General features: G+C 48.6%; 1 protein-coding gene across 2 annotated transcripts in view; it reads right to left on the bottom strand.

Annotated features, from left to right (window-relative positions):
* Positions 1-23,386, bottom strand: part of PPP1R16B (protein phosphatase 1, regulatory subunit 16B) — a 40,144-nt gene extending 16,758 nt beyond the window's left edge. For both annotated transcript variants that reach the window (XM_009318662.1, XM_009318663.1), the window contains exon 1: positions 23,140-23,386. In XM_009318662.1, coding sequence (XP_009316937.1) covers positions 23,140-23,386 — 247 coding nt within the window. The remainder of the gene's footprint in view (positions 1-23,139) is intronic.
* Positions 23,387-24,546: the final 1,160 nt, after the last annotated feature.

The raw sequence follows: 24,546 nt of genomic DNA, 5'->3' as shown, positions 1-24,546 counted from the left end.
GCAGGCAGCCATGAAAGCAGATTCCCCAATATCATTGCAACAGTGACACCTGGGCTGCCAAAGAGCCTCTTCTCTCTTTAAGAGGCATTTTGGAGTCGGTATTTGAATGGTGCCGATTCCAAGAGTACTAAAAATAAATTTAAGTCAGACTTATGGAGGTATGGATCAAGGAGACCAAGGCCAAGTTTCCCAAGGATGACCCAGAAGCTGTAGCGATGAGCAGAGCAATGCTGCCTTTTAGGGTGCTATGGTGCTCAGCAGAAGGCACTGACAACGCACAGAGGAAATTGTCCCGCTGTGGTCGGAGCCACACGAGCCAGTGGCCTGAGCAGGGAACACCAACAGCAAGTGAGGGATGAGGGACAGCCACGTCCTCCAGTAGCAGCTCAATAGGAACCTGCATCCCCCATCTCTTGAGTTCGCACCTGAAATGTTGAGTTTGGTGGGTACAAGCAGGCAAGCAACACATCTCGCTTCCCTTCGTGTTTCAGGCAGCTTTAGATGGAAGGGCACCTACAGAGTCAGTAAATGCTCGACCAGGACCTCCTGTTCTCCTACTGCTCTGGCTACTTCCAGCTTTCTTCCTACAAAAAGCTCTTCCTGGAAGCCATGACAACACATGCAAATCCATTCAGACAACACAACATCAAAGCCTTTTATCTGAGTAGCACAGACGATCCCGCTTATATACCTGTTCAGAAACTACCTTTGATGTATTGGACCAAAACCTATCTACTGAGACTCGCAGCAGTCATCACCTGTGATGTCTGTACTAAACTTATTAGAAAATAAATCTTTCAGGGTAACAAAAAGAAAATGCAGCAAAAAAATTAATTGGCTTTAATAGAAATTAGAGCTTAAGAAGTGTTTAGGTAAAAGGGAGCAATAGTGTCAGGAGGTAAACTTTTGCAGCTGTCTGAGCACATGAAGAGCTTCCCCAGCTACATTAACACAATAACACAACAGCTGATCCGAGGAGCAGAATTGCAATATCCCCCCAAGCTCCACGCAGAGCCAGCCTGCCAGTATTTGCAAGAGGATACTCTAATATGCTCTGTGTAGCAGGAAATAGTTTGTATTGCCTTTTGAAAGAGTTACTAGGTTCCAGAGTCAACAGCCTCTGCCGCAGCTCGTATTTCAGGGCCTCAGCTAAGCAGCTGTATGCCGACCTGAACCTCATGAATGTTTTTAAGAGTTTCAATTATAAAACAGGAAACTTTCTATTTAGAGTAACAGAAAAGAGGTTTTGGTGGAGGGGTAGGGAAATACATATCTGCTTTTCAAGCTGCCCTGAATTAATACCAAACGATTCCCCGCAGTGACAGCCTGCTGACCGCAGCCCCGGAGCTTGCCGGCAGACCAGGCTCTCCCCCCTCTCTGCTCCTCAGCCTGCCCCAGTTCAGAGACCCTTTTTCTCTGTTGTGCATCTCTAACCTTGCCCTGGTCTTTAGAGAAGCTCCAAGTGCTCTGGCTGTTTCGGTACCTGCTCCACCCTCAGCAGCACCCACTCTGACCTCGATCAGCACGTTTTGCCCCCCCCCCCCCCCCAACTTTTTCTCCCTTTAGTTTAGGATGAGTACATCGGGGATGAAGATCTTTAAGAGATACAGGACCAAATTACAACCCTAGGCCTGCTCCCATGGATCACTGCATTCATGAAACAGGGTGCCACGTAGCCAAGGTCTAAACGCCTGCAGAAGGCAGAAGCGCGGTGTGCTGGGACACGCTCTGCAATGCAGCCCTCTCAAAACCAGCTTTGTGTGACACGGCAGCAGCGGGAGCCAGTGCCAGCCCCCAGGTCACACCCAGCCCAGGTGTGTCTCACACCATTACCCCACACCGGATACCACAGGGGGCACACCAGGAGTTCAAGTGTAATCCGCTATAACATCACCCCCTGCTCAGCAGCACCGTTTCTTACTGGAAACGCTGCATTGCCACGCAGTGCTGGAAGGCAAGTGTCTATAAAAGCAGAAAGTCGTCCCCTTTCTTTTTTTTTTGGTCAAATAAAGAGAGATTGTGGTTTCCTTTTAAAAAGCAAACACTACAGAAAGAAAACTTTCACACAAGTTTAGCAGCAACCTGAACTTCACCAGAGAAGCATCAGCTGATCCTTAGCAGCCCTTCTGTTTTTGCAACCTGTAATTATTCAGCAGTAAATTTTACAGAATTCAGACATTTGAATTTCAACAGAGCCTTTCATCCAGAGATCTCCGAAAGCGCTGCTGCCGTTAGCAGAGCGAGCTCCAGACTGTCTCCCGGGATTTTACAATCAGTATTCGCCTCATTTCACAGATGTGATATCTCAGCCTGAGTTAGACCAAGACTCTGGAGGTTCAGGTTTCTTTGCCAAGGTCACAGTGACAGTCCATGGCACAGCTGTGACAGAGCCCTTGAGTCCCAGCTCCGCCCTTTAAGCACAAGAAAACTCTCCGTTCGGTTGTTCAGCCGAGAGGAACTGGGCAAAGCAGCTGAAGGCCCAACGCTAACAGTTTCGACAGCAACCAGATCCCAAGGTGAACCTTGTATTTGACAGAGTTCGGTGATTGTGTCCCTGGGTCTTTTAAAGAGAAACGGAAGCCGTGGCTCGGCAGCAGCTCTCAGCTGGTATCGCTCCCGCAGGAAGGCCTCCGCCGCGCGGCTCAGACCTGTTTGCTGACCACATCGAGGACCTGGGCTGGGCAAGGAGAGCGAGTTGCAAGAGGTGGGGGAGCAAGGTCAACCAAAGGGCTTGCAGTGTGGCAGCACGCTTCATTTAACTACAAATCAGGAATGATGCCGCCACCAAGGTAGAGAATGAAGCACGTTTGGTTGCCAAGCCTACGTTTGACAACCATCCCTGATCTGCACCAGCAACCCAGGCAGGACAACCTATTTTCTCTCCCCTCTCACAAGCCCAAGTCCCAAAAGTCTGCAAGTTTTTGCGGGCTGATCAAATCACACTATTCCCCCAGTTTCAAACCACTTCTCTTTCAATCTTCATTTCAGCACCTATCACACACAGACAAATCTTACAGTCTCAAACTTCTTTTTTGTATTAACGAAAAAGCGCATTCAATTTGCTCTCCAGGTCAAACACATCCAATCCCAAAGCAACCCCCGATGTCGAGCGTCACCCCCGTGCAGCCCCTACCTCGCAGCGCCCGCGACAGCCCGATGCCGGCACGGGGCGCAGAGGCAGCGGGCAGCTGTCATGGGCCACCGAGCAACTGCACGACGTCCCCCTGCCCCTTGGGGGACCAGGCCTGGAGGCACGGGTGATTCTTGTACCACCGCATACCAAGCAGGGGCATTTCCGAGAAATACCTGTGCACCCCATTTCCCCGTGCTGCAAATTTGTTTTCAACATAACCAAAAAGGTTAGAGAGCCACATGGACTGCTCTCCCAGCTCTTGGCAACCAGCAAAACCTTGTCAGAGAAGTCAAGAGAGTTTATCCATGAACAACATCATCAAAGGTATTCTGTGCTGCATGGAAACCGGTTCATACATTTAAGAGTTGAACCAGAAGTTAGCACCTGAGTTTGGCAGAAATGCAGGTTTTTCACACTACAGTAATACTTATAATCAATGAGACAGGCCTGACAGAAGGTAGATAAAGAAATCTGTGTGACAGCTGCTGTGCACAGAGGACACTAGTCCCCCCAACCAGGGGCTGAAGCTGGAGACCATCTACCTCGTGGACCCTGGGCCTGATCCAGTTGAGGATGGTCTGCTCAATAAAGATCACAGCATAAACTTGCTGCAGGTTGCTAGTTGTGCAATCCAAATTTAAGACCCATTATCTTGAGCATCCAACTTAAAAAGAAAATAAAATCTAAAAAAAAAGAAGAATGGTGGACAAAAAGTTAATTTCCTTAACATTTCCTAATTTCATTGAAGAAGGATTGAAATCCCCTTTCATGACTCCTCAGAGACTGCACAAAAGTCCTTTAAATTAGGTCAAAAGAAGTGGGCACACAGTGATACAACCTGGGTTGGTCTATAACCTGACTGTCAAGTGCTTTGCCTACAGACCACCTTGTTTTAATAGTTATTTCACCTGCCTCATCACACAAAGTTGGAAACTCTCTCAAATGTCTTCTGTCACAAGTTCTACGTGCTTTCTGCTTCCCACCACCTCAAGTAGTAGAAGATGAGTTCTCCCAGGCTGGATGATGCAATATAGCTTTGTGGTTGCCGGGAGGTTAGCCCACGGGGAAGCAGCTTGAGAGCTTGACAGGTCATTTAGACTGTTCAGAAAGAAAAAAAAAAGTCCAACTTGTTGCCTTCACCCATCTTTGCCATATCCATAGACACCAAAGTGCCAGCCTCATGTAAACTCAAAACAAGACAGCTTTTGCTGCCAGCTCTCCTCTGCTGAGCTTCCTGCACTTTGATGCAGTAAAGAAAGAAACTGTGCACAGGGTCGTGAGCACTTTCCTTTTTAGTGAGCGGCTCCTTCACTTTCAAAAGCCATCTCAGTCAGTTTAAAACATTCTTCTGCAGAATACGGCTTGAATTTGGCAAAACCCTTCAGAGCTGGGCAGAGAGAGAAAACCAGCTCCCTCTCACAAACTGCTGAGGAGTTGTGTATGTCGTGACAGAGGAACAAGGATGCTCCCTCACGGGGGGGGAGGTTTGGAAAGGTCTGGAGTCTCAGGACTCCCAACACTTACAAGACTGCTCTAACAGCCTTCAGGGTCAGTCTAGGAGTCTTCTATTTAACGTAAAGAGGTAAAGAGCTCAAATTCTCCTCCAGAAAGTGCTTTGCCTTAGTGCTTCAGACCAGGTCACTGATGTTTCATCCTGTTTCCGAGATGAGCACTTTAGTCTCAGTGCATACAGTGATTTTTTTTTTATTTATTAATTTTGCTTTGTATTTACACGCTGAGCTTATTAATACTAACACAATACATAGTTTAAACCACCAAATTAACATATACATAATTCCTACAGCTCTTATGCAGGTTTAAAGCATCCCATTTATCAGAGCAGTATCTCTGAATATTGAAGACATAACTCCTCAATGGTGGGAACAAGGAGTTGCAGGCAACAGCAGGGAGCAGAGGGAGAGCAATATATCCCGTTTCTCTCCCCTCGTCCCTTCGAGAGGTCTCCTGTCCGGGGATGAAAGACCCTGTCCAACTCTCCACGTTAGTATTGCAAGTCAAATGCGGAGCTCCCATACCCTCTTCAGCAAGAGTCAGCTCAGAGGAGTTACAGTTTTCATTTCTGCAACAGTGGAGAAAAGCTTCAGTTTGCCAAAGTCTATTGCATTTCCCAAGAAAACTGCAGTTTTCAAAATAATTAACAGTCATTAAAATTCCTCATTAAGTTTTGCCATTAGCAATGGCAGGACCATTCTCTCCACAGTGGTGAAAACTCTGCTTACTTCTGTATTAAAACCAGTTTTGTTAATGAACCATTTTATTCCATCCTGTTTGCTTATAAGAGAGCTCCCTCACCAGCAGATCCCTCACATCAGGGAGTTTTTCATTACATATTTAACACTACAAGAGCCCAAGCATCATGGGACACCTTTTAGCTGTCACAATGCAAGTAAGGTGACATCCATCTTCTGGGCTTGATGGCAGATTACCCTGTACTCACTGCATCCCTTACACCTACGTATGAGCAAACGGGAGAGAGCCTCCTTACGCCCTCCTGCCACGCTGCCGGCTGTGGCTGCTTCAGTGCAATGGAGGAGAAAAGACTGCATAATTAAATTACCTAAAAAAACCCCACACTTTGAACTTTAAGACAAGAGGAAAGCCAGGCTCGAGCTTTGCATCATCTCCCATCAATTCCACAGTCTAATATTTTGACTTAAAAATTTATAGTAACAACAAAATGCTTTAGTAGCTAAACCCACCTTAGTAAGTTCATTAAAGTAATTAATGCTTAAGTGGCTGCTTACACTGCTCTGCTGGCAGCACTAATTACAGGTTGCAGAGGTGGATCCCAGTGACAGCGCAGGGAATCAGGAGTCGGTCTGCGGCTCATGCACGGTACTGGGACAACGTGCAGTCCCATGCACCCGCTTGGGCCAGATCCAGCACTCCCCTACTTTTTCCTGCTACTAAAACCAAAATTCAGTACCTCCAGCACTGAGTAGAAGTAAGCAACTTTGGCAGCTTCTGGTGAAAGAACACGTATTTTTCTGCTGACCAACATCCAGCAGAAGAGGCCTGTAGCATCTTACTCAACGCCCTTTTCGAGAGCAAGTCCTTCGAGAACGGGAGCGGGGCTGGTTAGCCAGGGTGACGGGGCCCTTACAGACCACCGTGAGGACAGGAATCAAAGTGCTCTGGTTCCTGGAGACACCACGGACCATTTTACCCCTTGTGAAATGAAACGGGAGGGTTGCACTCTCACTCGCTAAACCAGGGGTATAACCTTCCTTACACAAGCAGTCCTGTCTTTCAACACGGGCAGAGATCCACACGCTCAGTGCGACTTGCGCCAAGAGCACTTGTACCTGTTTTGGGAGATGCAGGAGATCTGATTCTCATTACTAGATCTGTGATCAGTTGTAAGATCCCTCCTCAACTGTTTTTGGTCCTACCTTTGCCTGGAAAAAACACAGTCTTAAAAAAATTTATTTCTTTCCAAGCAGCTGTTTGTAACAAATGCTTCTGAGATGTTTCCCACATTTCACAGACTGAAGCAAATCCCACTCCAAGCCTCCATTACCACCCCAATTAGTGCTACACAGAGAAATCCTGTTTCTTTCTGTACATCATAAAGAATAATTCCCAGGGAAAGGAGCCCACCAGACCAGGAGCATCCAACGAGGTCTGGATCTCAGAAGAGCAGCTGCAACCAGTACAGCTGTATAATGGAAACCTGACCTACAAACCTTGAACCAAATTCTAGCTATATTCCCCTTTGGAAAGCGAGTGCGTGAAGGCTGCATGCTGCTTCTGCCCTGGCTGCTGCCAGCTCTTACAGTTGTACCTTTCCTCCATCTGGCACACCTGGGAAGAAGGGGATCACCAGCAAAAAGCGAGTTAAAATGGGCCCTGGTTGCATAAGTTGCATAATCTGTGCAACCCGTTACTAGGGGATGGAGCACATTTTGCTGGCCAAGGTCTCCATGCACCACCACATACTTTTGGTTGAAGGACACAAGAAGGAACAGCAGGCTTGGGTGCTACCTCTTCCACCTAACAGGGCACTAGAAACACTGAAGCAAGTGACAGTTTCCCAACAAACATGCATCCTTCATAGATCAAATGGCCACATCTGAGGACAGAACAACTGCGGGGGCTAAAAGGAGCAAGATGACAATCAGGCTTGGCATGAGGCACAGATAGTTTTCAGGACAGACCGCGTTAACCTCTTCACTGCTGAAGCCTTGCTCCCCAGCGGGGCTCTTCCCCAAGAGGGTTGTTTCTCTAGACAGACCCAATAAACCAAACTGGTCTGAGGTGTTTTGTGCCTGTAATACACAATAGCATCAAAGAGATTAAAAAGGAGAACATACACACCAGGGATTTCTAGTAAATAAAACACCCATAAAAGTGGAGATGAACGCTCAGCACACACAGGCGAGGTTCAGGCAAGGCCACCCCCACCGCAGGTGGAGAGGAGCAAATCACGGCAGCTGTGATCTGCAGAGTCACCATGGGAAGGGGACAAGGCGTAAGGCAGAGCCATCTCCTCCACCCCAGCACCAGCCTACCAGCACCAGTCACGAGAACCCCAGTCAGATGGGAATTCAGATAGACCTGAGCCCCAGAGCAACCGGGCAAGATGTGCAAACCCTCCCTTGAATTTCTGTTCTGCAGTAAAATTCCAAGAGCATTAGAAAGAGGTTCTTCAAGGAACTGTGGGAGGGGCAGGAGCTCTTATAAGGAGGTCCTTACATTGTCAGCAGTTTTGAGATGCTTTGCAACCATCCGGTCCCTCCTTCCTCTACCCAGAATATTTAAATGAAGGAGTTTCTTCAGATAATGGACTAGATTTGAATGACAAGGTTTCCCCAACTTCTTGGTTGGCAATCCCTTCCTTTCCGATATTCTCGCTGGAAATAAGGAGAAGTTTGCTGTTGAAGCACATCCCCCAGGACTAAACCAGCAGCGACAGACAGGGGCCAGGCTACGTTGACCCGCTGACGGGTCCTATTTGGCCACGTTTCTGGATCAGCTCCCACGTGTCCATGTCACACAGGGTACCATATCTCCCCTCACAGATAACATTTCCCTTTCACAAGAAAAAACAAAACCAGTCTGGAGTCAGGAAAGGGCTACATGAGCCTCTTTGGAAGATGCTCCTTCACCTCCACCTGCCTTTCCAGGCAGTCAATTCGAGTGCGTTAAAGTCAACAGTAGCACAGCTAGATATATTTTAGACATCACATGCAACTGCAGCGGAGAATAACCTACTAAAAACCAGATTTACTTAACAACCCTACCAGCAGCTTTGCAAAAATCGGGTGATTTCAGAGGAAGTCGGTGCCTTGCTGCCGCTCTGAGTAACGGGAAGTGCAGCGCCGCAGCCAAGCCCCGGAGCGAGGCAGGAACACTGAAATTTCCCCTAACTATTCTTATCTTGTCTCACAGTAACTCGAGGCTCGTTTTCAAAACCGGGGCCTATTCAGAGCAAACAAACAAGCCACTGCATTCACTAAACCCTGCTGCGTCCAGGAAAGCGCTGTAAATCATGTGCACAGACAGGGTTTACATGCAGAAGCGACAAGGAACGCGCATCTGCAATGATTTTATGGCACACCAGCACAGATAATGGCTTTATGCTCCTAAAAACAGGTGATTTAAATTCCAGGGTGTCACAGATTTTAATCCTGAGCTAATATTTCCTCTCTCCTATGCTCTAGCATACATCACCATTATCGAGAGAGCAGAACTCACAAAAATCAGATTTCCTGAAGACAGAGTACAAGAAAATGATGTTTTCTACAGCAAATCAGTTCAACAGAGGCTCAATAAACATGATTGATAATTAGTGTTTTCTTTCTGACAGCTAGTAGCAATTGTCTTCTCCTTAAATCTAGTGCGTTTGCCAATTTAAAACTAATCTGTCCAAAAATGAAACAAAACATCTGGCATAAAATTCCCAGTGAGTATTGGCTAAGATTTACAAAGTTATACACCAGAGCGTCACCTGCTACAGCATCAGACAACTTAACAGTAATTAGGGTAGAGCCGAGATGGCCTTGTGGAAAAAGCCATCAGGCGAATGGAAAATGGATGGCAATAGCTAAATCAGTTTAGATTTCCCCTAATAGGGGTAGATCAAAAGAAAACTAACGCAATTAGAAGGGAGAGAGACACTGATCCAGATTCATCAAGCAAAGCAGAACAGCTATAAAGTGACATTTATGGTTGCTTTCCTTACCAGGGTCGCACAAAGCAGCCAGCATGTACCAGCAGATCTGGCCCAGATTTACGGGCTAAGGGTAGACCCTTTTAAATAAGGACAGCTTCCCTCCCCCCAGCTCACTTTCCCAGTTAAGCAGCTGTCCAAAAAAAAAAAAAAAAAAGGCCATAAAAAAAAGCCCCCCAAAATTTAATTAAATAGAGTAAGCGATGCTCATTGCCTGTTGGCAGTGCCATCCTCCCTGCACAGGGCAGCTTGTCCTGATTACAGGCAGGTCAAAGCCGCACTGCCAGACCAAGGCTTTTGGCTCAGCCCATTTCAGACAGCGGGAAGGGCCACACAGGAGGGATTTGGTTCAAGCACTGGCTGTGCCCATGCGCTGGTCCCCAAGCACGCTGCTCCAAGGACGCACGACGGTGTGGTTACGTGGTCCCTGATACAAGCCAGCATTCGGACTAAGGCAGGGTATGTCGGTGCTCCCCCCAGGGATGCTTGCAGCGCTGACTCTTGCGGGACACAATGCACGCACACCACAGAGGCACCGTGCCTGCCTTCCCAAGGGAAGCCCAATACAACTCCCTGTACCTGCACCAGCCGTGGCACAGCCAGGACACCTGGGAGCCATCACCTCCTCCAGCAAATCCTCTCCCCCACGAGATTAGCTCACTGTCATGCACAGCTGCCACCACCACTTACAAGGGGCTAATTTTAGTTAAATGCAGCCACTCAGTGGCTTGCTGGGCACCTGGGCTCCTGCTCCACCAGTCACTTGTTAACCACTACCTGAAAACCCTCTGCCATGCGCAGCACAGCTACAGAGCTTCTCATTAACATGGGGGCCAGCCAGTGCAAGTGTCTTCGCAGCGAGACGCACCCAGGCTGGCAGGGTAAAAAGCCCCACGGAGCCCCTCGTGCACCCACTCTCCCCAAACCCCATGGGAACAACTCACTCCCCAGGGCTGATGACAGCGCAAAAAGCCCCCCCCGCCAGCAGCCTCGGAGAAGGCTGCCCTGGCTGCGTCCCTGCACGCTCCTGCCAGTCCTGCTGCTTTCCGGAGCTGCGCGCACCCCAGGGGATGCACAAGCACAGGTACAAATTTTCTTTCCAAAGGAAATACCCACCCTGGCCCATGACACTTCTGCTTAGGTTAAATGCCTAAGCCCACAAGTCAGCATTTTACATGATCACTCTGTACATTGCAAATTGTGCCAAATCTAATGAGGTTTTTGTTGCTCCAGGAGGCTGTCCCAGAGCCAGGGGCAGCCTGCACCGCTCCCTCTGCTCCTGCATCATGTGCATCCTGCTCTGGCAAGGAGACCTCCAGCCGTCCCTTTGCCTACCCCACAAGCATTTCCACCAACAAACCCCCTCCAGTCGCAGCTCTGTCACCCTGCTTGCCTTTGCTAACAGCCCTCGGAGCTGTAACGGAGACAAATTGCTCCCATGCAGAAGCGGGACCCTCCCATAGCATCAGGGGCACAGAGAATTGCAGAGCTCTCCCAGGTCCTGTGCATGGGAGGCACTTCTGGTTCTCCTGCTTCGAAGCTATCTCCTGTCCAGTGTGGGAAGGTGGCCTCCTACCCAGCAGGTCTGCCACGCTGCAGGCTTTTACCGCAGCTGCGGAGAATTCAGACCTCCCAACAAGAGCAAAGGGATGTCCACAACAAAACAGCCAGTGCCCAATGTCCTCTCCTATTTTAGTGAGAGAGAACAAATGTAGCCAAGGCTTTGCATGAGTCTCACCAAACCTCCACGTTCATGCACAGGCCAGACACTACCTGATACCTCCCAAGGAGCTGATACTGAGTTGGATGTTATTAGGATCTAAGACAGAAACTGCTTCGGGACAGGGCAAAACTGCAAGACCAACTTTGCTCACTGCAGTGTGAATAAATATCCTTCTCTTACTCCCCACTCCCAAGACCCCATGGTCTGTGGGTGACAAAGCTGTTGTTTTCATCTCCCAGTTACACAGCAATCAGTGCTGGTGTCTTAACCCCTCGAATCAGCCTGTTGGGTTTTGAAACGCTCTCCAGCATCCCAGCTGTAGCATCTCAGGACCTCCACGCACAATGCTCCATGGAGGAGCTCTTTCCAGAGGGCTCAGCAGAGACAGGACAGCTGGCAAAGAAGGTTCCACAGCGATAAGCAGCACATTGCAAGGAGGAGCTTTAAACAGATGTGAGCAGCTCAGTGGGTAGGTAAAACAGGATTCCCCGTTTCCTTCCTGTTCCACGGCTGGAAAACCCACAGCCCCTTCCTCTGGGAGGGGAAGGAGGAGGGTGGGGAGCCCATGGCAGCAGGGTTGGTTTCCAGAACTGGGTAATGGCTGCCACAGGGAACCACTCCTCCCACAGCAAAGAGATGAGATGTTTCCACTGCTGCTGGGAACTCCTGCTGCTGATCGGGGCAATCCCCAAGGGGGACAAAATGCCATGTCAGTATATTTTAATACTGTGGGGTAGGAGTGCTTAACTGGGTGGTCTTTATACCAGCATCCAACAGAAAGGAGCTGAGCATTTTTCAGATGGACTCTGTATTCTTAAGGAGCACAAATGCGTTAAGTGACCAAACCAAACTGACTTCAGTAGAAGTTAAAATATCCGAATATCTTTAGAGATCTGTGCCAAAATCCTCAGGGATTCACAAGAAGCCCCCAGCTGATGGTAGCTGAATGTGCTCCTATCAGAGCTTGGTCCAGGAAGGCTGAGTGAGCAACATGTTTCCAGAAGCTTTCAAACCCAATAGACTAATACAAGAATCAAGCAAAGCCAGATGACCAGACCTCTGTCTCATCACCCTCCACCTCTAGCTGCAATTCAAGCTGTCAATCCCACTTCATGGGAGGAGATCAGTCAACAAATATTGCCCTTCAGCTAGAAGACAAGTCTTTGAATGTAAGTGAAGCAAGAAATATTTCCTGTTCTCTTGTTCCCCTTAGGGTAACCGGACAGATCAACACTGCAAATATTCCTGCTACTAAACACATGGCAAATCTCAAGAGCACTGAGTGATACAACGCAACGATGACGCAAATCTTGAACCCACGCTACAGATTCAATGCTGACGAGTACTCAAATAACAGTTTTCCTTGTTCCGAAGGGTGATGGAAAATTGCCACAGATGAGAATAATTTGGGTCAGGGGGCAGAGCGGCAGCTTGTTCATAGCTATTTCACAACTGCATGATTAAAGTTATGGAAGAATAAATTTACTGTGAAAGCACACAGGGAATCCTGCTTAGATGCCCTTTAAGATGAAATTTTAACCTCACTGGCCCTTCTAATAAAAGCAAAATGGACTTCCAGCATCTCTCCATGACCCGCTGCCACCTACCAACCCAGATACATTGTGTTTTTTGGCACAGCATCCAGCAGCAGGTTGGAAGTTGACTGGTTACAGCCTAGACTGGAGCTTCGTATCAGATTCAGGACTTGCATCATTGTTTTGACAGCATCAGCTTTAGGAGGAAAGAAAACCCTGTGATCAACTGCCTGACAGCCAGGAGAATGTCACTGCAGATCCACAGGGACTGTCCTCCTTCACTGGAGCTCTGGCTCTTTCTAATGCCTGCTATTTCAGGCTTACCAAACCAAAATTTTAATTAAAAGAAGAGTCCCATTTAAGTTCCCGATGAGCCCTGCTCTGGCCTTGCTAATTAAAGACAAACTGACAGGATCTGAAGTGAAAAAATAAACCGGGTCTGAAAAGTTCGAGAGTCACAGAAAGAGTCTGAGCTCCTAAGTAGGTTGAAACTCGCTCCCTGCGGGAGCGCCACGTGTCGTCCAGCCCCAGGTTTCTAAGTTAGAAGTGGCCTCTGTAGAGCTGACGGACTCTCCAGAGGGTTACTCACAGCACCCCAGTTCGGATCTCACCTGTCTCCACTGACAACACATGAGAATTGAGCCCAACATCGGTAGACAGATGCAGAAAGTGCTCTTCTCGCCACATCTTTAATGCGAGTGAAATGGCCGTCCTTTACTGCAGGGGCATTGCTCCTTCCCCTCTCCAAGAGGCTGGGAGTTGGTATGGATTTCCAGGTGACTTCCTTATCCCAAGCCGCTGGGCAGACCCTGGATGTCCTGCAGCAATGAAACCTCGGTGCAGCAGAGCTGCTCCATTCCTGTGCAAGGACTGCTGCTTTCATTTGAGAATATTCTGCTAGTAAAATTTTGCTTTTATTGAAATAGATGGTTTTTTACATAGAGGATCATTCAGATTGGGTAATTTGAAAGACTTTGTATGAATATGCCAAGCCATCACGTCTCACTACGTTCAAGCTTTATCATTTCATCCAGAACCATGCAAGTATCAGCACTTGATCTCCGACCTTTGCTGCTCTGAATCAGACCAGAGTGGAAATACTTTGAAGGTGCCAGAATCGCCCCCACCCACTCAAAATGTGGATGTTTCCAGACAGATGTAGGTGTAACACAGGACAACATACAAGCTATGTGCAGATAACGCTTCTCTACTACGGACACCGTCAGCTGCCAACCAGGTTAAAACAGGGCTGGTGCAACCAATGAGAACGGTGTGAGAGTTCGGTTCAGGTTAGTTCCTGCTCTAGTCTCCCCTTTTTAGAAGCAGACACTATAGCAGTAATCCTTAGGAGGAAAAAAAAAAAGTGGGTTTTTTTTAATCTCATGGTTAGTTTTGGGTTTGTTTGGTTTTTTTTTTTTTACTAATATGATCTCTCTTGTCAGCCCAGGTAAAGGCACACAAATTGAAATGAGACTTTGGAAGTTGCCCATTGCAATTCAGAGCCTGGTGCTCCTACACTCAAGACAGGGACCACTTCTCTGTGCCACCTTGGAAGCAAAGCCAGGCAGAGCAGGCGAGACCACCAGGAAAAAGGGAACTGAGATCTACCTTGAAATCCTTGGCCAAACTGACAGATGCTGCAAACTGTTATAAAATGTATATGGAGTGTGAGAAACACAACCAAGCAACTAAAGCCAGTTTCCTACATGAGTAACATTTATAGCCAGTCTACCTCATGCTATCTAGGGAATCCGGAGGCCAAATTCAGCAATAAGCAGTTTCAAATTGCAGGGACCTCAGTGGAAACTGCATCCGTTTGCTAGTAGCTGCACATGGGCTCTTGTTCCCCGAATTACAAGGAGTGCAGGGTGCTTGATTGCATCTTGGCTCTTGATTACAAAGGCATCAGCAGACAGAATTAAACAGTTCGCTTCCTGGCCTATTTAGCATCCTTTGGGTGATGGGTTAGAGGGTAGGCAAGGCTTAGAAGACATTTTTAACAGTTGTGCCAGAATCTGATTTTTATTTTTTTTATTTTTTATTTTTTGTCAAGACATTTGCAGCGGGTGATAAGGTTTCCCAAAGATCTGGCCAGGCTCCAGAGGAAAAAACAAGCAGTGAAAGTGTATGTAAAAGCAGCTCTGCACTAGATTATAAGGCACTGCCTGAATCAGCTGCCATAGCAACTGCTATTAAAGAAAGAATTAGAGCGTTCTTCACGGAAGTAGGAAAACTCGCAGTCAATAAGTGTAAGGATGGGATGCACAGCAAAATAAAGGGGGATAAATATAAGCAAGTGGGAAAAATACGCAGAAGTGAACAAGAAGCAGGGCCGCTTGCACAGGTACCTGCTCTCGTGTTGCAGAGATGCCTATAAATACACTAAGATACCTAACTCCAACCTCATTAGCAAGCATTTTAGATACAGTTGATCCTGCCTTGGGGCAGGAGGTGGATTACATGACCTCCCGAGGCCCCCTCAACCTCTATTTTCCATGATTCTAGGAGGAAGAAATCTACACCAGCTGAGCTGGCCTGAATCCAGAAAGGCAGGAATTTAAATCTGGAAAAAAAAAAAAAGTAGATTTAATCCACCTTTCAAGTTCTCCTTGACCAGGAGAAGGAGCAGAAAGCACAGCCTGCAGCCACAGCTTACAGCCAAGTTCCTCCTGTCTGGAAACTACATCCAAGCACTGCATTTTCACCTGCATCAGGGTAAAGCAGCCACGTGAGGTTTAGCCCTGAAAGAAGTCTTTACCCCAAAAAATTTCCACACCAATATTAATTTGCAAAGAAGAGGGTTTTTTTGGGTTAGGGGTTTTTTTTGTTGTCATTGTTGGGGTTGTTTGTTCATTTTTTTCAAAATACACTTGAAAAAACAATGATGCTGCAAAACACCAGGTACCAGCGAGCTCTCAAGCGTGATCAGGCTAACATCTTACGTCCTTTCAGCAGAACTGGATTAGATATCACAACACAGCACTGCAGCGAGACTGAGCCTTGGCTATCGGAGGTCACGGCCAAGGTGGGAAGACAGACAATATTTCACTCCGCGTTGCTGCTGCTGGTTATTATGCAGAAGATACCAGAGGTCCCCCACTGAGCGGCTATTTACGCGCTCTGGTTTCTCGTTATTGGACTGGGACAAAACACACCATTAATCAGAGCGCAGGAAACAGCACACACCTGGAAGGCAGCCAGACAGGCAAGAAACATGTTGCCTGCAAGGAACCCCATGCCACAGCCCCCCGGAGCGAGGAGCTGGCTGGGCTGTAGCGTCAGCTCTTCCATGCCATTATCCCACCAAGCAGGCAGCGAAGCGTGCTGCTTTCAGTGCTTGTTCCAACCCATATCCGTGGCCATCGCTGCACTTCCATGCCTTGGTCCCCCTCGTCCGGACGGCAGGCAGTGATCCCCCCGGGGAAATCACAAGGACAACCAAGCTGGGAAGTTACCGGCTAGAAAAAGCCACTGATGTATCAGCAAGTATTATCAGGGTCAGATTGGGAAGTTCTGACTTTGACGTTTGGCAGCCTGTAGATACCAGAAAATAAGCAGCCATCCAAGGCTGCCTCCACGTCACTGGAAGCAGAGCAGCTAGGACAGGGAAGGGGAAGGTTAAACGCCAGCGATTTAGCACTCGGTTTTATGCATGAACATCCCCGGGCACCTGGTTGAATTAAGGTCCCATCGATAATCTGCCTTCAGCTGACAAAAGTCCTGACGTTCCCCGTGAAGGTGGCCGTTGCATCCTGAGCTCTCCCTGCCGTGAGTTGGCCGGGCAGGGTTTGCAGAGCAGATGGTGACCTTACATATCCTACCTACTGCACCTTGCACGCACAACCCTAAGAGTTTCAGCCTTTACTCCCCATTGCCCAGATCTCCTTTCGAAAGGGAATACTCCTTACTCATGGTTGCATTAAGAAGCAACCATCGACAATACTAATAAACCAAAGAAATACCCAGCTTGAATTTAGGGGTACAAGCAACCAAGGAGACACCGGTTCTCAGTTTCCCCTCCAAAACACATTGTAGCCAAATTTTAGAAGCCGATTAAGTGATTTAAGCCACTTCTAGTAAGAAACAAAATCTGGGATTGGCAACAGTCATTGGCCAATCCCCGTTTGATTTAAAACACCTTGAATCCAAACGGACCATCCTTACTGGAGGGACAAGTAGTTTGTATCCAATGTTTATTCATTATCTTGTAATACTATTACAAGATACATAAGAAATATTTTTAGCGGTATCAGAAATGGTGGAAGCTGGCACACACGTAAAAGCCGGAAACTGAAACGATGTGAAACCAACCCATTTCCATCATGCGAGCCGAGAAAGTGCGCTCCGCCGAAACAACGTGCGAGCGGAAAGATGTGCCCACGGAGGTGGGGGTGGGTGGCGTGGCCTGCAAGAGGCTGTGGGGGGGTGTGCGGGGATGTGTATGTGGGTGCGTGTGCTAAATTTTGATTAAAAAAAATTCCGGCCAGGATCCCTACATCACCGTTTCTTAGCAAGGACAGTCAGAGAGCATTTGCATGCACGTTTTCAGTTCTTGTTTTAGTCAAGAAAAGTAATTGCTCCCTGTGGGGCGCAGGAGGGAGACTGCTTGTGCTATAAGCCTTGCTGCGAATCGAGGAACTTAAAAGATGCAGAATTTCTGGTCTGTAGGTATGGAAAGAGTCTGTTTCTCAACTCGCACGTCTTGAAACAGCAAGCAGCGATGCTCAGTGCACGCAACAGCCAGCACCCTGAGAACAAGTACCCGGATCCTTCTGAAAGGGATTAAGAGGCTTGATCCACTGAAACCAAAGCTCTTCTACAACAGCTGGGATAACATTTTTAAAAAACACATTCTGAAGTTAAGGGAATATCTCATTTTGTCATTTAAAAAATAAAAAAAGTACTTCCGATCAAAAATTTTTGTTTAAAGAAAGGGCTTGAAACAAAATGTTTAAGTTGACTCCAGATTTGGGGGAGGAGGGCCTCACCCCAGTAAAAACCCAAGATGGACTTTCAGCATTAACAGCCAAACAGAAAAGTTGGCATTTCAAGGTCTTATGGAAATGGAAACAATTTTCCCACTTGACTGAAATTTCAGGAAGTAAGGAAAAAAAAAAGAAAAAGATTATTTACTTGTTATGACAACAGAGAAAGTTGCATATTCAATATTGCTCGTGCTCCCAGATGCCATCTAGTTAGCTGACATATGCAAGCCACCCCGCGTTGGCATCGCATCCAGATTGCATGAAAAATCCAAGTTAAATGTGGCCAAATATGTGAATCTGCTTTTGGAAGACATACCAACCACCATTAACAAAATTAACAAAATCCATCATCGCCAAGAGCTCCCACACACAGCTTCCTGAAGAGGATGGGTTTCATTTCCACACCTATGGAGTTTAAAACTCAAGAAACGCCTTTGTTATTGAACAGAAACTCTTCATTTCTGACTCAAGTCATTCCCCAAATACCCAGATATACACTCAGACTGCTGGGGATAAATGAGATTCTTTTTTCAGAGCCCTTCAAAGGGCACGAAACCCAGGAGAAAAATCTTCTCAGACAGATAAATGCATTTGCTCATAGACATGGACACAGGAACCCCATGTAAAAAGCTTCAGGAGACTAATAATGTGGGCAGAAAATTAAGGCACCTCATAAAAGGTTTTTACTAACAAGGGAACAGATCACATCAACTTGGAAAGGTTAAAGAAAGCAATTTATAGACACTAATTAGGGCCTCTTTTTAAGGTGCCTTTGCAAGTGACAAAGTTGGTTTTATTCCAGAAAGGTGCAAAGGGAGCGCAGTAGGAGCTGCCTGGGGATGGCTCCTAAAAGGGTTTACCACGCTCATCACTACCACACATTTACAGGAGATTTAAGGGTCAGCACGAAGGGAAACGTGGGGGATGTATTTACACGAATAAGCCGTGCAATACTTATACCCTCCTCCAGGAAATCATCTCCACGCTGGCGCAGGACCAGAGAGCCCCAAGCTTGCGCCCGCTGCTCTGCTAACGGGAACCGTTTTGCTGGATGCCAAGTCCGAGGTCATCAAACGTGAGTTTTCATTCACTTTCTGGCTCACCAGCTGTAAGGATCTGCATGGTTAAACTTCTGCAGAAACGCTGTTTTATGCAACACTCTGACTCTGACAAAGTTTTGTTTGCAGGATGAAGTGCCAGAAGGTGGGAGCTGAAGGACTTTGCAGGGATGCTTCCCGGAGCCACGCCAGGGGGTCAGCAGGCACCTGCGGGGAGGCAGCTCTCATCCAAGAGCAGGAGAAACCAGGGCACCTCCAGCGCTGCTGGAAGGTGAATCGGTCCTTCAGGGGCTTTATTTCTCTTTCTTTTTAATTTTTCTTTGGGGGTTTGCTGAAGGGAACACAGCTCACCCCCCAGGTAACGCGAACACCTCCAGCTTCTGTCATTGAAGTGGGAAGTCCCTCTGCAAACAGGCCAGGTCTGCAAAGGGACTTCCAGGCAGCAAATGCCACACATCTGTACAGGCAGCCACTTTACCCACCTCTGGGATCTCTTTTTTCAATTTACAGAACACCAGCTCCTCTCCCCGCGCTCTGGGGCTGCTTTCATAGGAGCTCAGCGATGTAGAAAGACCTGGACACGACAGCCCTGCAGCAGCCGGGGCTGCTTTTGGGGACAAGGTGCCTCCCTGGGAACGGCGGGACCAGCCTCCTCCCCACGGTTTCAGTCCATCACCTTGCAGGCCAGCCTCGAAGGGCCACAGCCTTCAGCAGCCCTCAGAATTTCTCTGCAGTTAGTACGGTAGCTTATAAAGTATTGTTTTATTGCATTATAAAGCAAGTCTCCTTCACAGCCATTAGAACAGCCCAGAGGTTGTATACAACACTGCCACTCCCTAAAACTTCTGTATGGATTGAGTGTCCTTCCCTTTGCACCGTCCCCCTGCAACCAGCTCAGATTGTGCCTAGAGCTGGGTGAAGACTTGAACATATTTCCACTTAAAACGGTGATTGTGTGTGATGCCCCTCCACAGCATGCCCTTCCCAGCTCCTCCGCAGGGGAGAGCGGAGCGGGTCCAGTGTGGCAACTGGGAGCGCTCTGCTCTCACCTCAGAGCTCACCCATGAACTGTCTGTAAATATTGCAGCTTTCCAAACCAAAGGTCCCAGCAGGCACGCTGCAGCCCAGGGGAACCGCTGCCCTCGGTCTGGGCTCGCTGCCCATCACCTACTTCTCCCCAGCGTGACTGTCCGCTCACATCTGCCACCAGCGTGTTTGCGGTGTGCTCCCTACCCTGGTTCTGTCAGCAGAGATCCAAAGGAGCTTTTAATAGCAGCTTGTTTGTTAAACCTGGGATATTTTGACAGATCTGTTGCAGAAGATGGGAAGAGCAAGCAGGCAGGAGCCATCACCCCTTTGCAGCTCCTGCCCACGCTGGGGCTGATGCTCCCTAGGAGCCCTGGCCTTCAGTCCTGCTTCGCCACCACGCTGACACAGCAATTCTGCAACACGCCCGATCACCCATGGACTCATCAGCCGTAGACGAACCTGGATTTCTTACATGGGAAAGAAGTCCTCTTCTCCGAGGCCGTCACATTTGCAGAGCCAGAGAGGTCACAGGCTAGGTGGGAAGCCGGGGTGGCTCAGCCCGGTGGCCGTGCCATCGATGGCAGAAGGAAGCGGGGACGAGGGAAGGTGCTGCAGATAGCTGCGGGCGCACAGGAGCTGAGCAAGACAAGCGCGGCTCTTTCAGTTACACCCAGGCAAGGCGCAGGCAAAGGACAGGGAAGTCAGCACGTCCAGGTCCTCAGGGACACAGGGCTGCTCCCTGAAGAGCAAGGCAGGGTTTTGCAGCCACCGACGCCATCCTACAGGGCTCGACCCACCGCCTCCATCAGGAGGTTACGCCACAGCGCAAGACACCTTCTGGACAAAGAGCCAACTCGCTATTCAGCTCCGCTTTCTTTTCCCCCGATTTCATTGCACAGCGCCTACTACCATCCCTTCTCCCACTTCAGGAGTGAGAACGTTAAAAATAAATACAAAAGTACAGAAAAGTAACAAAGAATGGAAATGGCACACCCGCTCAGAGGTAGCTCGGAGGTGACGCGTGCCAGCTGCTCCCCCAGCTCTCTAACCTTCCTCAAGCTAACTTCTCAATCATTTATATTTCACCTCCCCCTCCACTTCCCACATGGAAACAAAAGATGATTCATACACCAAAATAATCACCTGGGACCTCCAAAAGCCCACGAATTCCCTCACTTTGGCCTAGGGCACTCGATACGGAATTTTCCCAGTTTGGTGTCTGGGTTTGACTCTGTCCCCTCCTCCCCTTTATACTGGTCCCACAGCACAGAGGGGGCAGAGCAGGGACAGGACCTGCCCGCACACTAGTTTTAAGACTTAAATTAATAGACCATAAAACAAATCAAATTTAAAAACTGGAGGCATCTGAAAAATCCAGCTACACAGGGGAAGCACCCGTGGCAGCGGGGATACTTCCCCTGCTCTCTCCGGCGGGCGGAGGGGTTGATTTTTCCACCGAGCAGGGAAGTGCCTTTATCACGTTTGGTGTAACCAGCATCGCATCGGAAAGAGCGACCGATGGTTAATGCCCGCTACCTGGGCTCGCCTGTGGAAAGAGATCGACAGGATTGTAGTACCAAAAGAGACCTGCAGCAATGGATTTTCCCTTGCAGGAGGAAAAGAGTGAAGCTCTGAGCTGACAGCTCAACTCCTGCACCCCCAACAGCAAAGTATCCATGTCCATATGTGGTGCAAGACCGTCGTCCACAGGACCTCTGGCACTAGCACGTTAATGCCGCTGCCTGAACACACGCCGGCCCTGCCTGCTCACTGCCGTCAGGGTGCACAACCACCCTCCACCAGTGCTGTGTCTGCAAACATCTCTGCCATTTGTGCCTCTCTCACAAAATAAGAAAGTATTTGTAAGGCAGACAGTGAAGGAGCTTTCCTCCTTCCAAACTGCCCAGGTCCAAAGCCAGAAAGTGCAGAAAGCAAAACTACAAGGTTGGGCCTCTCACAGACCTGTTGGCCCCATGGCAGCCTCCAGCCCAAGCGCTGAGCGGAGGCACCGTTGCCGCGTGACAAGGTGGATGACGAAATGCTTGTTATCCACCCCAGCGCTGTGACCTGTCACTTACAAGTGGGCAGCTGGGTACAAAATCCAAAGCCAAACCCTGCCAAGTATCTGCCAGCACAGGCAGAGGCGATACAAGTCATAAATCTGTCATCTCAGGCAATGCCAATAGACACAATTTCACAGCAGGGCTCTACTTGGCTTCACTGTTGGGGCTCTCCTAGAAGACTACAACAGCTCAGAGTGAGAAACACAGGTTCACTGGAGCAAAGAGCTGGAAGCAACTGTTAAACCTTTAAACCATGGAAGAAACAAATAAAAGCCTGCAGTTTCCAGGGCATTATCACGGGTCTGCTCTCCCAGAAAGAGGCTGCAAATGCATGCAAAACCACAGACACGCAGCAGGGCTTGGCAAACGCTTGTAACACACCGCCCAGGCAGGCATCACTGTCCAAAGTGCTCCACTTCCAAACAGGTGCAAAACACGCACACGGGGACAAGTTATGGTGCACAAAAGGCCTCCACAGAAACAGGGACATGACTTTGGGGAGGCTCCTCACAAGACAAGACAAGGTCCTTGCCTTCCACCCACATACCAGGCAAGTATATACTGCTTCTTGCAAAAGATGTGGAAACTAGAGCAACATTCACTAACAGAGATGCAACTCAACTGGCCAGGTTTCCCGAGCATCTCCCTTGTCTCTGCCATGCCGAAGGAACAGGAAGATTTCACTACCTGGCAGAGCAGCAACCCCAAAGGCTGCTCCAGGTCTCCTCCAAGAAATGTTTTTACTTCTCAGCAGAGAAGTAAGCTTACACGTTTTCCCCTGTGCTGAGGCTAATGGGGATTGTCGTTTAGACATTTCCTCCCCCCTCTTCAGATTTTGGAGCAAAAGCAAAACACTTTGATCCACTTTGAAACGGTGCAATTAAACCAATTTTTGAACAATTTGCAGTTCTTTTCTATAGGAAGCATTAAGCAAAGCCACGCTTTTCAGTATTTTGAATAGGGAAAAAATTCACACATCCATGTAGCTCCCAATCCATCCCCCCAAGCAGGGAAGCTGAAGAGATTTACACTGACATGTAAATCCCTGTGACAGACTTCTATAAAACCACTAAAAGAGGCACACCCAGAAGGCAAAGAAGCGTTTCACACCTTCTGTAAGTAGAAAGTGTGAAAAGGAAAGAGATGAAAGCCGCCTCCCTTTCCCCAAATCTCCATCATAACTCCTGCCCTATCCTGGCGTTCGTGCGCCCACTCCTGATATCAATCTAGGTAACGCTGGTGTCACACAGTGCTTCAAGGACCCCATAGCTGTATCAGAGATGGCAACACTCTAGGGACCAACACCACGCCAAGGGTAGTCCAGTCCATGGATCTCAACACAGGTGCTTCTGCACACCACAGCGCTACATGGACCTCGCATGTAGCCAGACAAAGAAATTGCCAGATACAAGTGCCGTACCTTCCTCCAAGTCGTTCCTCAAAGAAGCCTCCAGCAGAGCAACGCTGGCTTCAAAAGACACTTTCTTTCGGTTAACAGCATTTCTCTTCTTTTCATGCTTCCGCTTCTTGTGCTGCATCTCCTTCTCATACTGTGCCCATTTCTTCAGCTGCTGAGCCCTCCGCTTCTGGGCCGCCCGCAGCCTCTCCAGTGTGGGCACCTTATCCAGCAGCTGCAGCTCTGTCAGGAGGTCCACGTGGGCATCCATCGCTTCTGCCGAGAGAGAGGAGGTGAAGGATGTCCCAGCAGGAAACAATGTCCCACTGCAGGTCCTCTGGATCGCAGCCGCCTGCTGCTATACCAGCATCTCGAGGCCAAGCTGGGAAGGGCCCATCGCAGTGTCCGGTGAGAATATGGTAGAAACCTGAAATGAGGAGGAAAGTGTGAGGGATCAAGTCTCATCACCCCGTGCAGACAAGCAACTAAGACCAGCCCGTTGGAAAACAGACAGGCAACACCGACCATCTCAAAAGGCAGCTCACTTAATTGCACTTTAATTGCTTGGTTGTTCTCACTGGCCTTTGTGACTCCACCCTTCACCCCTCCGAACACCCAAGCAAAACCCTTTTGATTAAGCAGTAGTTATATTGTGCAATCCATTCACGTCTGCAGTTCAAGGTAGCCCTCTCTTATGAGCAGAAGAAAGTCTTAATGAGCAAAGATCTTCCATAGTATTTCATACCATTCGTCAGACAACTCAGGAGATATTCAAGTACTGAGACACATCCTTCCCTCCAGCTGGCCCCTTCCAGCGTAACCATCACCCCTCGTTACAAGTGTCCCCAACACCGCAGCCAGGACTGGGCTGCACTGACGCACACCAGCAGCCGCCTCCCTGGAGCATTTTGGTCTGAGCAGCAAAACACAGGGCAGAGGGGACCAAGACTGTAGTGGCAGAGCCTGGGGCAGCCACAGACACCAGACGAGGCCATCCCAGCGCAAATAACCCAGAAGCCAGAGGCTGGAGATGCATGAGGCTACCCGTCCGGCACCCAGAGGCCAGGCAGGTTTTCCCAGAGGAGCATCATCTACGCTCTTCTACTTCATCCATCGGCTCCTTCTCACCCCAGCCCTAGCCGAGGGCAGACGGATAAGACGTGGCTCCCAGGGAGGTATTACTAATACTTAAACCACCTCAGCTACTTAAAAATATGGGGGTTTGTGTTCATTTCTCTCTTCCTTCAGGTTTTTTTCTTCACCACAGGCTAGCTCATTCTGGTTTTGCTGTACAAGCTCCACAAGCACAGCAACGAGAGCAGTTAAATCACAGCCCCAGACTCTCTCACATGTGGCCATGACATCAGAGACCTCTGAGCAGCGCTACCCACGGAGCGATCGACCGGGAGACCCATGGGCAGCCGCCCAATC

The sequence above is a fragment of the Pygoscelis adeliae genome, unplaced genomic scaffold (genome assembly GCF_000699105.1).
Source record: "Pygoscelis adeliae isolate BGI_AS28 unplaced genomic scaffold, ASM69910v1 Scaffold72, whole genome shotgun sequence".
Lineage (NCBI taxonomy): Eukaryota > Metazoa > Chordata > Aves > Sphenisciformes > Spheniscidae > Pygoscelis > Pygoscelis adeliae.
The sequence above is the reverse complement of the archived record's forward strand: the minus strand, read 5'-3'. Positions and strand labels throughout refer to the sequence as shown.